The 15,044-nt window shown below is 29.3% G+C and overlaps 3 protein-coding genes and 1 pseudogene across 3 annotated transcripts; 2 read left to right on the forward strand and 2 right to left on the reverse strand.

Annotated features, from left to right (window-relative positions):
* The first annotated feature begins 95 nt into the window (after positions 1-95).
* On the forward strand, positions 96-962 carry LOC113386323 (DNA repair protein XRCC4-like). The gene has a single exon (XM_026624110.1). It carries the CDS (start codon positions 96-98, stop codon positions 960-962), a length of 867 nt encoding a protein of 288 aa, XP_026479895.1.
* A 153-nt stretch (positions 963-1,115) lies between these two features.
* LOC113386324 (GPI ethanolamine phosphate transferase 2-like) lies at positions 1,116-12,114 on the reverse strand. The gene is made up of 11 exons (XM_026624111.1): positions 12,110-12,114; positions 11,869-12,058; positions 11,462-11,671; positions 11,213-11,401; positions 10,980-11,122; positions 10,710-10,912; positions 10,254-10,450; positions 9,942-10,184; positions 3,696-4,056; positions 2,100-2,515; positions 1,116-1,487 (listed from the first exon to the last, which is right to left on the reverse strand). Exons 1-11 carry the CDS (start codon positions 12,112-12,114, stop codon positions 1,116-1,118), a joined length of 2,529 nt encoding a protein of 842 aa, XP_026479896.1.
* Positions 12,115-12,558: 444 nt separating this feature from the next.
* Positions 12,559-14,107, forward strand: LOC113386325 (annotated as a pseudogene).
* A 241-nt stretch (positions 14,108-14,348) lies between these two features.
* On the reverse strand, positions 14,349-14,874 carry LOC113386327. Its single transcript, XM_026624112.1, has 3 exons — positions 14,786-14,874; positions 14,542-14,670; positions 14,349-14,477 (listed from the first exon to the last, which is right to left on the reverse strand). Exons 1-3 carry the CDS (start codon positions 14,861-14,863, stop codon positions 14,349-14,351), a joined length of 336 nt encoding a protein of 111 aa, XP_026479897.1. The 5' UTR covers positions 14,864-14,874.
* Between the last annotated feature and the right edge of the window lie 170 nt (positions 14,875-15,044).

Here is a 15,044-nt window from a genome sequence, read left to right on the forward strand (position 1 = left end):
TCACCGAAAGATAAATAACAAGTTTGAGGAAGAAGTTACGTTGCATTCTTTAGTATTATTGCAATTAATTGAATTTTAGCGTTTAATACATACAAATGACCGAGTCACAAAATGAAATTCACATTAATAAACTTCCTCCAAAATTCATTGTTAGAACCGAAATTAGTGAAGACGATGAATACAAAATAGACGTTATAGAAAACAATAAAAACTGGTCCGGTATTTTCACTACTGCCAGTATGAAACAATTTGCAGAAGGACTGGGATCATCGTTAGAAGATTATAAAAGTAATGTTAAATATGTTTTAACAACCCATGATGGTGTGCCTTATTGCACTTATAGCATTGAAGACAAATATTTTATATGTCGCAAAGAAATTAAAAATACTTCTATGAAATCTGCAGTTTTTAAAATAAAACTTGAAGTAAATAAGAATCTTTCTAACATAAATGTAATTGATGATTTAATTGAACAAAACACAATGTTGAAAATGCAACTAGAGCATGTCAACTCTCAGCATAAAAGTCTTAATGAAACAAATGCAGAACTTATACTTAAAGTGAATAAATATAGGCAATTAAAAATTGATATGGAAGAAGAATTATATGGAAAATTTTTGTTATTGTTAAATCAAAAGAAGGAGAAAATAAGGGAATTACAAAATATCATTAATTCAACACAAAGTAAAGAAAGGATTGAAGAAATTGATGAAAATAACTCGAGTAGCCCTTTGGTCATAAGTGATAGCGATCATGATGATTTCATGGAATTGAATTCTCAACATTGTTTAGATGAAATTTCAAGCACCATACCAAAATTTAGTACAGATGTTCCTTCAAGTTCAAATGCGAAAAGACCAAGGCGTTTAAAAAGCTTGAAAGCCACACCTTCTACTTCAACATCTAGTTCTTACAAAAACGATCATAAAAATGCAGATGAATTACTAGATGAATTTGATTAAATTTATATAAACTGAATTGTTTAAGAAATGTTATTAAATAATTGTTTGGTAATAAAAATTTAAATTTTATAAATTAAAATATTTTTTCAGTAATTTACCAATCTTGTAATGTAATGTAATGTATTTTTTATATGATTTAAACAATTATTTTTTTTAAATTAATTTATATTTATCGCTTGTGAAACAAATAGCACACAATACAAATCCAGTTATTAAAGTTATTATGATATGCGCTGATTCGTATATCAACTTAGGGGCAAAAACTGTCCATGCAAATAAGTGGTTTCTTTGAAAATACACCATTACTAAATACCAACTCAGTGGTACTAACTTACATAAAAATATATTTGCTATAAACTTATCTAAGTCTTGAATATTGATATGAACCAATGTATTAACTATGGCAAGAAGTGGTCCTGAATATGTTAAAAACGCGATTTGAAGAGCAACTATAAAAGGATTGTAAAACGACAAGCCAGAATATCCGGAAGAGACATCCACAGTCGCCAGATTGTTGGAATTGCCCTGAAAAGATAAATAATGAGTATATTTTACATTGAATGTAAGAAAGTATTTTTATTAAAATAATTTATTCAAAATTGGCAAACTTTAGTAATTTAGTTGTGTAGAATAGTTAAAAATTCATATCATCTGACCTGTTTGTGCAACCAGATGAACGCTTTTTAAATAAAAAATCAATTAAATTGTGAATGGTTTTATAGAAAGAATAATTAATGTAGAAATTGTTCTATATACCCAAAATACTGAAATATATATTTAAATTTCGAAAAATAGAAATGTTTATCGCGTCCAAATTGAGTTTCATCAATTTGCTTTTAAACTTTTGAAATCAGTGTAGCCGTTTTAGAAAAATCCTTGATGAAAGGTCAAATTTTGGTTTAAACACATACATATTTTTTTAAATATTGGTACCAAACACACACACATACACACACACATCAATTTTTTCTAAGGCTTTGAAAAGTAAAGATATGAAAAAAAATTTCAGTTTCGATTTTTTTGCGATTACTATAAATTACCCTGCGAGAAGTTGATAATAGAAAATTATTTAAATTATACCTAAAAATATACATTTCTATAAAGTAAATTGTTATCAAACTTAACATACTTACTCACCTGCATAAAATAGAAAGTAAATCCGATCCAGATAGCTCCAATAAACCTCGGATTAAAAGATATTTTTGTTTCGACGACGTCGAAATTAAAAATGCTATTCAAAATAAATATAATCGAAGATAGCAAAAACACATTATGTGGCTTTTGAAGAAATGATAAGTATAATAAAAATGAGGCTAAAATTAATTTACTTTTTTGTGTTTTATTTGATGATATCAAAATAATAATTGATATCACGACTAGAATATTCAATAATATGTAATCAGAAGGAATCAGCGTTATTGGCAGTTTGATAATATTATATGTTAAGCTTTTAAAATAGTAAATGTGATGAAATATATGGAAAAGAATAGCGTATTTAAGAATCTTGTTGCAGTTGATATGATTTGCTATTGTGATGAAGATGCTGCATAAACCTGTAAATTAGGATCGTTTTAATTAATATTAAACTTGTAAATTAAGATCGTTTATATAACAATTTTTCATTATTCATAATTTAATAAAATTTTGTTTAAATTACTAGCATCCTTTAAAATGTAGTAATGCACCAAACAACAAAATGTATTCATCAATGTTATATTAAAAAAATTCAAAGCTGTTTTGGAATCCATCACAAACAATATGAAACGATTACAAAAAAAAAATAAACCGAATTTTAGGAAAATAGTATTTAACAATACAATCAACCCTACTATAACGCAGGAGTGCGTATCGCGCTATAAGAGAACAACTTCTTTATATCTTTCGAACAGTTTTTGATTTTTTTAAATCGATTCGGTAGTGTGAACTTAATGTGGACGAAAAGTTTAACACTTTTTTTTTCAAATTACAAAGAAACGGCTTGGCAAATCGTCGCACAAAACTGACAAACGATAGTTCTCATTGGAATACATCCATATGGTTTTTAAATTTCTGATATCATTTCAGGCGTTTTTGAGCAAACGTCGATGAAAGGCCTAATTTTGACAAATGCCAAAAAAACGATACTAATTTTTGCAAACTTAGAAGAATTTTTAAAATTAAACGACTTGTCGTAGGGCCGTAATATTTTAGTATGATCTATAAGACTATGGTATCTACCGTAAAAAAAATCATAGAAATCGTAGAAAAAAAAATTTAACACTATTACAAGAAAACAGCCCGGATTCAGAATTTCGGGCTAAAACGTCGACGAAAAATTTTTCACTTTTCTGCTATTTACAAAGAAACGGCTTGGCTGATCGTCGCGCAAAATTGATAAACGCCAGTCCTCATCGAAATACATCGAATGGATTTTAAATTTTTAAATTCGGTTCAGTCATTTTTGAGAAAACGTCGATTTTTACGGCACACACACACATACTTTTTCCAAATTTTGCCTCATTCGAGAACGTCGAGAAAACATAAAATTAGCGAATCGGATTTTTTGATGAAAACATAAACTTTTCCTCCGGGAAGTTAATTATATTAAAACCTACTTTTACAATATGTATCTAGTTAACAGTCATTCATAGGTTGCAGAAGAAACTTATGGGATTGAACGAAAATAGGAACGAATCGCGCTATAGTAGGGTTGACTTTATATAAAAATGCCAATTATTATCGAACAATATTTACCAATAATATATAATACAGAGTGTTCCAAAACATGATCACTTTCATTGAGCCAGTCAGAGTAATCGTATGCATTCTGATGTTTGTCACCAGTGCTATTAAGATCTCTTAAAATTCTCAATGCAGACAGTGAACAAAATACTTTTATTATTCGTTCATAATCGGTAAAATATATTCTTGTCTCTTTATGTTTATATTTTGCAAACAAACGGCAAATGTGACCTATTAACAAGATGATAAGATAACTGCTACTTAAATGATAGTAAATCATGTGCTCTTCTTCTATAAAACTCGTTGCCGATAAGCTCAGGGCGTGTAGAATAATTCCAAAAATCATGAAAATGATTTCAATATTTGTGTTATTCTGCAAACAAAACATAGATAATTAAAGATAAAGCAATGATAAAAGTCGATATAAAGGTCAGGAGCGCATTGCCACACGATATCGGACCCAACCTGATGGTAATTTACATCATTTCGAAAATAGAAAAAAAATCGATAAGAAAATTTTTCGACTTTCCTAAATCATCACTGAGTCAATGCCAAATTTATCAATGGAAATATGCGGCAATGGCCATATATATGTAATGAAGTAATGAAAGTATGTAAATGAAGCTACTAAAAAATCCAATTTCAGCAATGACTTTGGGAAATTATTTTAACAAATTGCTGACTAAGAAATATAAGTTTTCCAATTGATAATTCCCAAAATGATATTTAACAAATAGCTGTGCAATTGTAATTTTTGAATAGACCTCTATATTCCTTAGAAAACGAAAGTTATTTATTATGATGATTGCCATATGGTATAAATTCTCGATAATATGAATAAATAATAAGAATATGTTTTCCATATAAGTAGTACAAGTGGGTTTATAAATGAATGATCGTTTTTATCTTGAAACAAACAAGTGCGCCCACGAGGCGCCCACGTGTCTGCCGCTTTTGGAATTGGTAGTTTGGTAAAAGCACTTGTGATCAAATGTGGGTTCGAATTTAAATATTATATCAGAAATACTTTGACATACTTAGTAAGGCAAATACTTAAATATTTTCCATAATACTTAAATATATTAAGGGACCGATTCTGCCGCATAACAGAAAAATGTTATGGCAAGCCATGTTATGATTTTCATACTAATATTGACAAAAGCCATGCACTCGGTGTGTAGTCAGGCGAATTTCTCAGGTTGTTTGATAGAAAACATAACCTAGAAACTGCACAAATGTCAAAAAACGATGTTAGAAAACAGAGTCTTTCTGACTCAGGTTCATAACATACGAGTGACTTTGCAGTTTATGTGTAAAACACCTAAATGCGCAGCAAAAACATGACATTTTGACAGTATTCAGTATGAGTAGCATAATGTATGGAAGTTAGAGCGTAATGGCCTTGCCATAACATTTTTCTGTTATGCAGCAGAATCGGTTCCTAAATCAGATTGAAACCTATAAGTATCCCAAAAATAAATTACAGTGAGCGATTATGAAAAACAGTTTTAATATTTTATATATACATTTCATTTGACTATTTCATTAATATAATATCTATTATAATCAAAATATCTTTATATATAACTCTTCAGTCTTCTTTGTCTTCAATTTCCTTATAGTATTTCTTTATTTTTCATTTAAATTTATCGTCATCATTGGTCATCTTAATATCGTTTGGCAATCCGTTATATATTTTGCTAGCACTCCATATGACATTTTCTTTCAAATTCTTCTTTCTATTGTGCTCAATATCAAAATTGTCGTGTTGTCTAGTGTAGTGCTCATGTATATCTTGATTTATGTCTATTGTTGCACTTGTTTTAATTCGGTTAAATTTCATTTTGTGTATTAGTTTGCATTTCTCTATTTTAATTATGTTATTTAGTGAATGATTATTTGTTTCTCTCTATAAGTATTTGGTGGGTGTTAGATGTGGAAAATTATATGCTATTTTTATGGCTTTATTCATTGTTCTCTGTATGTCATTTAGGTTTGCTTTAGTTGATTGGCTCCATGTTGTTATTCCATATAAAATTATAGGTATTATTTGCGTTTTAAGAATTAGTATTTTATTTTTTTTGCCGAAAGAGTGGATCCTTTTCAATGCCCCTGTTGATGTTCCTATCTTTCTTTTTATTTTGTTTATATGTTCTATCCATGTCAGTTTTTCATTTATTATCAGTCCTAAGTATTTTATGCTTTCCACTTCCTCTATTTCTCTATTATTTAAATCAATTTTTAGTTTAGTGTTCTCAGTATTTTTTCTATGTTTGAAATATATGTATTTTGTTTTATTGATGTTAATTGTTAGTTTATTTTCAGTTAGCCACTCAGTGTATATTTTCATGTCCATGTTTATAGCATCTTCGAGTCTTTTTTATCCTTATCCGCATATACTATGGCTGTATCGTCTACATATAATATGTATCTTCCCTTTAATTTTGCGTCTTTAAGGTTATTGGTGTATAATAGACATAATAAAGATCCTAATACAGAACCTTGTGGAACTCCACAGGTTATGCTACATCCTCCACTTGTGAAATTTCCCACCTTCGTCCTTACCACTCTTTTCATGAGGAAATCTTTGATAATGCTGTAACACAAACCCTCTACAACCAAATCTATTAGTTTATTGAGTAATATGCCATGATCTACTGCGTCGAAAGCTTTTTGTAAATCAATAAAAATAGCAACTGTATGCATATTTTCCTCAAGGTGCTGACTGATGGTATTAGTCAAATCTATTAGGGCACCTTGTGTATTTGATGAAGGGAGGAAACCATATTGATTGATTGAAACATCATTTCTATATTCATTTTCATTTAGTTTCTTCAAATTAAACTTTTGTACTTTTTGTTCTTTTTCATTATTCATGTAATTTCATTTATGTTTTTATCAAATAAAAACAAAATCAATTTATTGAAGTTATATCTAAATAGTTTTTGTTGGTAAAAACTAGGTTTTCTTAAATCTTGAAAATAAATTTGGCCCTTCTTGAAATTAAATCGATAGCTCTGCTAATACACAACTAATAAAAGTCAAAATGGCCGCGAGTGATATTTTCTGTTGACGTCGAGTTGACATGACTCTGATTTGTGTTCACATTTTTAAAGTTGTTTAAAATTTTATTTATTTATTTATTATTATTATTATATATATTCACTTCTTATTTATTATAAATAGTTTTTACGACAGTGTTATATGTTAAATTATAATTAAAAAAATTGAATAGCTATTTTAATATATATATTGTAAATATGTTATTTTTATATTGTTAAATTTTTAATTAAGTTATAACTATGGCTAGTGAATCTACAATACATTCAAAACCGCCGGCGCGTCAAGCAAAACTTTTGGCGGCAAAAAAACTTGCAGCAAGCAGAAAGAAACAAAACGATGTTGTAAAAGACATATTCGAAAATGCTATTCAATATAGCAATATTCGAAGAAAATCCACAGGAGTTGTTTTTGACCAATTGTTTTTTGAGCATAAATGTCTCTGGGATGAAGAACATCAAGAACGGCCTGAACGTTTGAAGGTAATTCTAGAGAAATGTGAAGATATGGGTTTGATTAATCGATGTTTAAGGCTATTATCACAACCGGCTCCTCTGCATTTAATTGAAATGAAACACACCTCAAAACATACAGGGTTTCTTCAAAATGTTTGCCAAGTGAGGGACATTGATGAACTTGAAAAAAATAGTTCTAAATTCGATGCTGTGTATTTTCATCCAAAAACTTATGAGTCATCTGTCTTAGCTGCTGGTTGTGCTATAGAACTTGTGGATAATATACTTTCAAACAAAATACAAAATGGTATGGCGCTCATACGCCCCCCTGGACATCACGCTATGGAATCTGAATATTGTGGTTACTGCTTTTTCAATAACGTAGCTATTGCTGCTGAATACGCATTGAATAATTATAATTTGAAACGAATACTTATTGTTGATTGGGATGTCCATCATGGACAAGCTACACAAAGAATGTTTTATGATGACCCAAGAGTTTTGTATTTTTCCATACATCGATTTGAACATGGAGAATTTTGGCCCAACTTACGGGAATCAGAATTTGACAATATAGGATCTGGCCAAGGCATGGGTTATAATTTCAATTTGCCTTTAAATGAAATTGGAATGGGCGATTCAGAATATTTACAAATCTTTAATCAAGTGCTCTTGCCAGTAGCATTTGAATATAATCCTGAGTTAGTGCTAGTTTCATCAGGGTACGATGCAGCAATAGGATGTCCAGAGGGGGAAATGAATGTATCTCCGACATGTTATGCACATTTAGTAGGCAGTTTAATGTCTTTGAGTAGTGGGAAAGTGGCAGTAGTTCTTGAAGGCGGCTATTGTTTACAATCATTAGGTGAAAGTGCAGCTATGACCTTACGGGCTTTACTTGGAGACCCCACACCGTCTTTGACTACAATTTCAGAGCCTAAGTTGTCTGTTATGGACTCTATTAGAAATTGTATATATGCTCATAAAACATATTGGAAATGTTTTGATTATTATGATGTATATCACGTAGATGAGGATATACCAGACAATAGTGAAAGTCTAAGGCACATGGTTACAGTAAAATCTGTGGAAAACATGGAAACTGTTATTGAATATCCTACACGGAATACTTATATAGTTCAAACAAAATCACATTTAGAAAACGTTCGTCAAAAGTTACAAAAATTACGCGAAATTACTGATTTTACTGTACCAAATTACAGAACTTGTTTCGTATATGATGATAAAATGTTGAAACATACAGACATGAACTCTGATCATCCAGAAAATCCCAATAGAATTGAGACAGTTTATAAAAAACTTTCAGAATTTGGCCTATTACAAAATTGCAAGCAAATAGTGTCCCGAACAGTAACCATTAGAGAATTGCTGCTAGTTCATTCCCCACAACATATTCAAAACGTTTGGAACACTGCAACTATGAATTCGAAAAAACTAATTATGGAAGAAAAAAAGTTGCAGTCAATTTATTTAAGCAACCATACATTTGAAAGCGCAAGTGTAGCCGCAGGTTCAATATTAGCAGTGGCAGATGAAATTCTTTTAAAGCACTGTCGAAGTGGCATTTGCATCGTAAGACCACCAGGTCATCACGCAGAAGCAAATGAGCCTCACGGATTCTGCATATTCAGTAATGCGGCAATATGTGCAAACTATGTTATAAAAAATTATAATTTAAAAAAAGTTTTAATTGTTGATTGGGATGTGCACCATGGTAATGGAACTCAAAATGCCTTTTACGATAATAAAAAAGTTCTGTACATATCATTACATCGATATGATAATGGTAATTTCTTCCCAAGAGGTTCTGCTGGTAATTACACTGACGTAGGTGGTGATGGTGCCAAAGGTTTCAATGTCAACATACCATGGAACAAAAAAGGCATGAAAGATGCTGAATATATCATGGCTTTTCAGCAAATTGTCATGCCTATAGCATACGAATTTAACCCTGAGTTGGTAATAATATCAGCAGGTTTTGATGCAGCTGCTGGTGATCCCTTGGGAGGTTGCAAGGTGTCACCTGAAGCCTATGGGCATATGACACATATGCTGACATTACTTGCAAATAGCAAAACGTTAATAACTCTAGAAGGGGGGTATAATTCATTATCAACGGCTTATTGTATGGCAATGTGTACAAAAGCCTTGCTGGGAGAACCTTTGCCACCTTTGTCATTATCTGCTGTAGATCCTACAGCTATAAGTAGTATTCGTAAGGTCATTGAGATACAATCACAATACTGGACATGTTTGAAAGGTCGTCATAAGATTCCAGCAGAAGACGTTTTAAATAACAAATATTTCAAACAGAATGCCAGTAAAACAGAAGCATATCATAAAAATGACCAATTTGAAACCATGAACAATAAATTGCAAGAATTATCTCTTAAGAATTAATTGTTAGTAAATTTTATTTCTTGTTAAAATATTTGTCTAAAAAAATTGTATATAAGCAGATGTTAATAGTTTTTTAAATCAGCAATGTATCCCCTAGCAAGTAGGTATTTTTTGGAATTGCATATGTGATTTATAAACAATAGAAGGCAATGTTTGAATAACAATGACAAAAAGTTTCGATTCGGTTTTTGATAAGATATTTTACATGATGCATATAGTTGTTAGACAAAAATACCTTCTTTCTAGAGATTTTAAATATATTATGACCAATTACTTTAATTGGTAATTTAGAATCGACAATGAGTGTTTGAACAAAACTTACCAAACAAAGTGTAAATTTGCTAGCAACATTTTTGATAATATACAAATTTATGCTCAACACCACAGATATTAGTGTGTTGAATAATAATATCCAAATAGTCATTACGTTTTGTGTGCATAATATATGTGTGACTGTTAAAATTGTTGTCAATACTGTTGCACCAAATAGTTTTTTATAAGTATTTTTAAAAACTTGTAATGAGAGATCTCCAATTAAAAATGTTGATAATATTATACCAAGTGCCTAAAATTAATTTATTATGATTGTATACGAATAAATTATTTATTTGAATTATGCTTATTATTTAATTACCTCAAACACGAGTATCATTGATAATATCAGATAAAATTCATTATAATTTGTTCCCAATGAACTAAGTTCTTTACTCATTTGTTTCATAGATGATATAAATAATATTGAAGATTGCTTCTTCAATAAATCATCTGTTTTATTACTCAATAGCCAACGTTCATACAATTTCACAGCCTTCAGATAATCCTTGTAGTATTCTGAAATAATATGAAATACCATTTAATATAAATTGAAAACATGATTTATAAGAATAATTTGCACAAAATTTCATTAGAAAAATCATTAGTAGTATACACATTACACTTTCAATATAATTGTTTATATTTTTTACTCATAAAATTATTGATTATTAGCAGGAAGTACTAACTATTTATTGTTAAACATGCAATTATTTATGTAAAGATGTTGCAGCTTTGTATAATTTAGTAAAATCAACATTGATATATTCCAAGTTACCATTGCTATAAGAACTCTCTAATCGTTCATGACAATGCTTTGCTAAATGCATTGCATTATAATACAGAGCATACATTTGTTGTTCAGAATTCAGTCTTGTTATCACAGAGTCAATAAGTACCCCAATACTGCCCATTGGTATTGGAATTCCTAATAATACTGATAAGGTTGGAACTAAATCTATTTGTTGAACATGCTCTAATCTAAAAGCATAATGTTATTAAACAACTTTTGTAGTTAAAATTTAATTAGTACTATTCAAGTAATTACCTAAAATTTGTATCTTCACATAAGTTTCCAGCAAATATAAGTGGAATGTTTGTTTCTGGTTCAGATGAACCTCCGTGACCACCTGAGTCCCTCATACCATGGTCTCCACTAATAATGAATAAATTTTTATTTTTTTCGGAATCCTGAAATATAGATCACAAAGAAGAGTTTCATGAAATTAGCTCTAAATTTTTGAATTTTGATGTCAGAATGATTTGAAAACATAATTTTACCATTTTTATTAAATTTTTGTAAATATATTCAATCACATCATCCATTTCTTTCAATTTTGGCTTAATATGTTTTCCCTGGGGTCCTTCTACATGACCAATGTGATCAAGCCCTAGGTAATGTAAAATCATAACACTCCAATCATCATTAAGCAACTCTGTTCTAACATTTTTCGTCACATTGTAATCTACCTAAAGAAACTTAAATGAATTTAAGTAAACTTTATAGTTTATATCGTAGATAATATATACCTCATAAAAATCTGTAACATAAAAGGAAGTTGTTCCCTCAAATCTTTTAAATGAATTTGGAAATAATTTAAGCCATGTATCATCACCATAAAAAACTAGATCTTTGGAATTGGAATTAAATTGGTATATTATATTATCCGTTGTTAAGGCTTGAGTACCAAAATTCAAGACTACATCTATATACGCTGGAATGTATCCAGTTGTTAAGGCCTAAAAAATAAAATAATTATGTAAAAATAACAATTATAACAAATTATACTTATTGATAAAAACTATCAATAATATTTCGACAATAAGCTATAATTAAATCAATATATGATCCATATATAGTAGAATATACAAAAATATTACGGAGACTAGTTTAACTTCAATTCATATAATTAAAATGATTAAAATGACATTTATACCTTTATTCTTGGCAATGTTACAGTAGGCGTCTTAATTTCAGATACAAAAGCACACGTATGTCTATCTTTAATAATCCTCTGTAGAAACGGCATATTATCATTGAAATCATATATAAAATCATTGCGAAAAGCATCAATAATCATCAAAACAACTTTGTTCACTGATTGAGAATAAGATTCTGAAGAAATACTAAAACAACATGAACATAATCAATTAGTGTAAAACACAAATATAATTCACATCATATTATATTAAATAATACATACGACTGAAAAGTTTTCAAATTCGGCAAATCTCTTTCTTCGAGAAACTTTTCGAATTAATATTCAAGGGAAAAAGCCATACAAAAACAGCATGAAAGCAAAACATGACACACAAAAGGTGTATAAGGTCCATTTAATCATTATTTTGATGGTAATTAAAAATGAATACGATTACAAATCATTGCAATTTAATTTTTTTATCGTTCATATAATTAACATAACCTAACATTGTGACCAACGAACAACGAATGAGAACGCAACGCAAGAAAACGTTGAAAAATGACAGATAACAGCTAATCCAGTTCTTCTCAACCCAAGATACATAACAGAATTCGCATCATTCGAGTTGATTACTCTAGATGTCACAATAATTTTACAATATACTATTTGTATATTATAGGTTATCATCTTGAAATATCACATAAATGTAAATGTTGAATTTATTTATATAATGTTCTTGGAGATATTTGAATAAAAGTTGTATACAAAATGAATAGTGCAAACCCGCAGCATGTTGCGCAAGAGACTCCGAACGACCCCAATCCCCTAGTAAAATTCAAAAATAAAATTAATTGCAATTGACATTTTATATTTATTTATGTTTAATTATATAAAAATTTAGGCAAATTACCAATTTTCACCTGACGAACTTCGAGTTTTAAAACAATGTAACGTTGAAGCGTTTTTTGAAAGATCGCTGCCTTTACTTACTATTTTTGGGACTACAACATACATGGGTGTTAAAAGAGGTACCATAAGTGCAAAATTTTAAATACTGAAACCAAACACACTAAAAAACTATATATATATATTCATTTTCCATATATGTATTTTCCATACATTTTTTCCACTGGCTTCTGTTTGTGTAAACCGTTTATAGTCTCCACATTTTGCTTTGTTCCTTAAATTATTTTTGCGCTTAAAGTTAATGATTTTATATATGTAAAAGAATAATAAATAATGAGGATACAATAAGTTATTATTTTATAATTTTTTAAAGTGCAATGTATGTTAATCAATTATATGAAAATCTAAATTGCATTAGCTAATAAGACATTTTTACTATTTCATCTGTAATTTCAACCATCTCATTTATTTACCCTGCTGGTTTCATAATTATATATTGTTTGAATTTTATAATTAAAAATCATTGCAAAATAATATGGATGTTTTAATAGGCTTTTTAAGCCCAAGCGCTAAGTATGGAGCAATACCAAAAGTATTAGGTGCAGTGGCTTTTGGATATTTTTTGGAAAATTTTCATATCAAAATAAATGCGCTCAAAAGTTAATGCAATTACCCAATAGTAGATTGGCACAAATATTACGGCAAAGAAATTCGGGGACTTGGAAAGGTGTGTTATAAAACTTATATGTTTGTATATAGTAATCAAATCAAGTCATCAAATTAAAATATTTGATATTAAACATTAATGAACTTTTTGCAGGATTTCTATAGACAATGCATTAGGCACCAGCTTAACTACAAGTTCTTTAAATAAGGATGTATATACAGATGGATTCTCAGAACAAGAAAGTGTATTGGACATGGATACAGACAGGCCATATCAATCAGGTCTAGATGATACTTATCGGCCAAATATGGATTGTAAGACATTCATAAAATACTATATAAATTCTTATTTGAAAATTTTATATTATGAATTTTATATTATTATTAGGGAATGATAGTTTGCACGAAAATCTACCACCAACTACGCCACCTGCTTCAAGTACAACATATGAAGAATTACGGAGGAAAAATCGTGAAGAATATCAAAAATCGAGGATGCAAAACTATAGGTAGGGAGCATGACATTAGAGATGTAGAACATCAGAGTTAATAATCTGCATTGTATTTTTGCAGAGGCTTAGTTGAAGATCTTCACTTGTTAAACCAAGAATACAGCCCACAGATGTACCTCCGAAACCCACAACTTCAAATAAGTATGGTGATAAATGGGATTAAATTATAATTGCAAGGTATAGAAGTTGAAATCAATTTTTTTCGATTATGTTTGCATTGCTTGTTGTTAATAAATAAAAAAAAATTAGACAGAAAGTAACATTTTGAATGAAATATTCTAAAAATGTAGTGTTAAATTCAAGAAGATATATACAGACATATATCTTTGATAAATTTATTAAATTACAGGTTTAAATACAAAGTATTATGTATATCTATATATACATAGTATAAAAATAACAATCACAGACCTATATAAACTGAAAAATTAATACGTCTTTAAGATGTGTAATATTTGGGGAACAAATAAAATCCCCAATTCTTCCAAGAATGTAACATTTGTAATTTAGATCTTCACGTGATGATTTGGAACGAATTAACTAAAAATATAATATGTTTTTAAAAAAAGGATATTCAAATTTAGAGAAAATAATAGTGTAATACCTTTAATAAGCTCTCCTTATCCTCGTCATTAGCCAGTGGTAGTAAAGCTGCTGCCATATAAGGACGATCAGCTTTAATACAACATTCTGCCAAATCTAAAAGATCTATTGATTCAGCCACAGGACAACACTATAAATATATAAATAAAAACATTCATTCTATCCCAATTTTATAAATATTATTTGAATAATACAATATTTATTATTAAGAAGTGAAATAAAGGCGATTTATTTAATTATTTCACCTGTAAATTAAGTAATGCAGTAGCACAACTTTTTTCTTGGGCGGGATTTCTTTTAACATCAGCTTCTACAAATGGCATTTTAATAATAAACTGCCATGCCTTTTAATAACAGGCAATGTGTTTAAATTTGGGTATGTTCTTAGCCATGTTAGTGCAGATTGCAACTCCTTGATCTACCAACAAATGACGTGAATGATGTAGAAATTTTATTATTTTTTACCTGGCATCAGTGAATATATTATTACTAGCTAAACATTAA

The sequence above is a fragment of the Ctenocephalides felis genome, unplaced genomic scaffold (assembly GCF_003426905.1).
Source record: "Ctenocephalides felis isolate EL2017-DRISC unplaced genomic scaffold, ASM342690v1 CF-g0.4_SCAFFOLD_03571, whole genome shotgun sequence".
NCBI classification, from domain to species: domain Eukaryota; kingdom Metazoa; phylum Arthropoda; class Insecta; order Siphonaptera; family Pulicidae; genus Ctenocephalides; species Ctenocephalides felis.

What these genes read in the sequence shown, in the direction of transcription:
- LOC113386323 (XM_026624110.1), top strand. Translation starts at nt 96, where the DNA reads ATGACCGAGTCACAAAATGAAATTCACATTAATAAACTTCCTCCAAAA.
- LOC113386327 (XM_026624112.1), bottom strand. Translation starts at nt 14,863, where the DNA reads ATGCCATTTGTAGAAGCTGATGTTAAAAGAAATCCCGCCCAAGAAAAA. An exon ending in CTGCATTACTTAATTTACAG is followed by an intron (nt 14,671 to 14,785) that starts GTGAAATAATTA and finishes ATATATTTATAG; the next exon opens with TGTTGTCCTGTGGCTGAATC. An exon ending in ATAAGGAGAGCTTATTAAAG is followed by an intron (nt 14,478 to 14,541) that starts GTATTACACTAT and finishes TTATATTTTTAG; the next exon opens with TTAATTCGTTCCAAATCATC.
- LOC113386324 (XM_026624111.1), bottom strand. An exon ending in GCAAATTTACACTTTGTTTG is followed by an intron (nt 4,057 to 9,941) that starts GTAAGTTTTGTT and finishes TTTTGTTTGCAG; the next exon opens with AATAACACAAATATTGAAAT. An exon ending in TTACTTTCTATTTTATGCAG is followed by an intron (nt 1,488 to 2,099) that starts GTGAGTAAGTAT and finishes TTATCTTTTCAG; the next exon opens with GGCAATTCCAACAATCTGGC.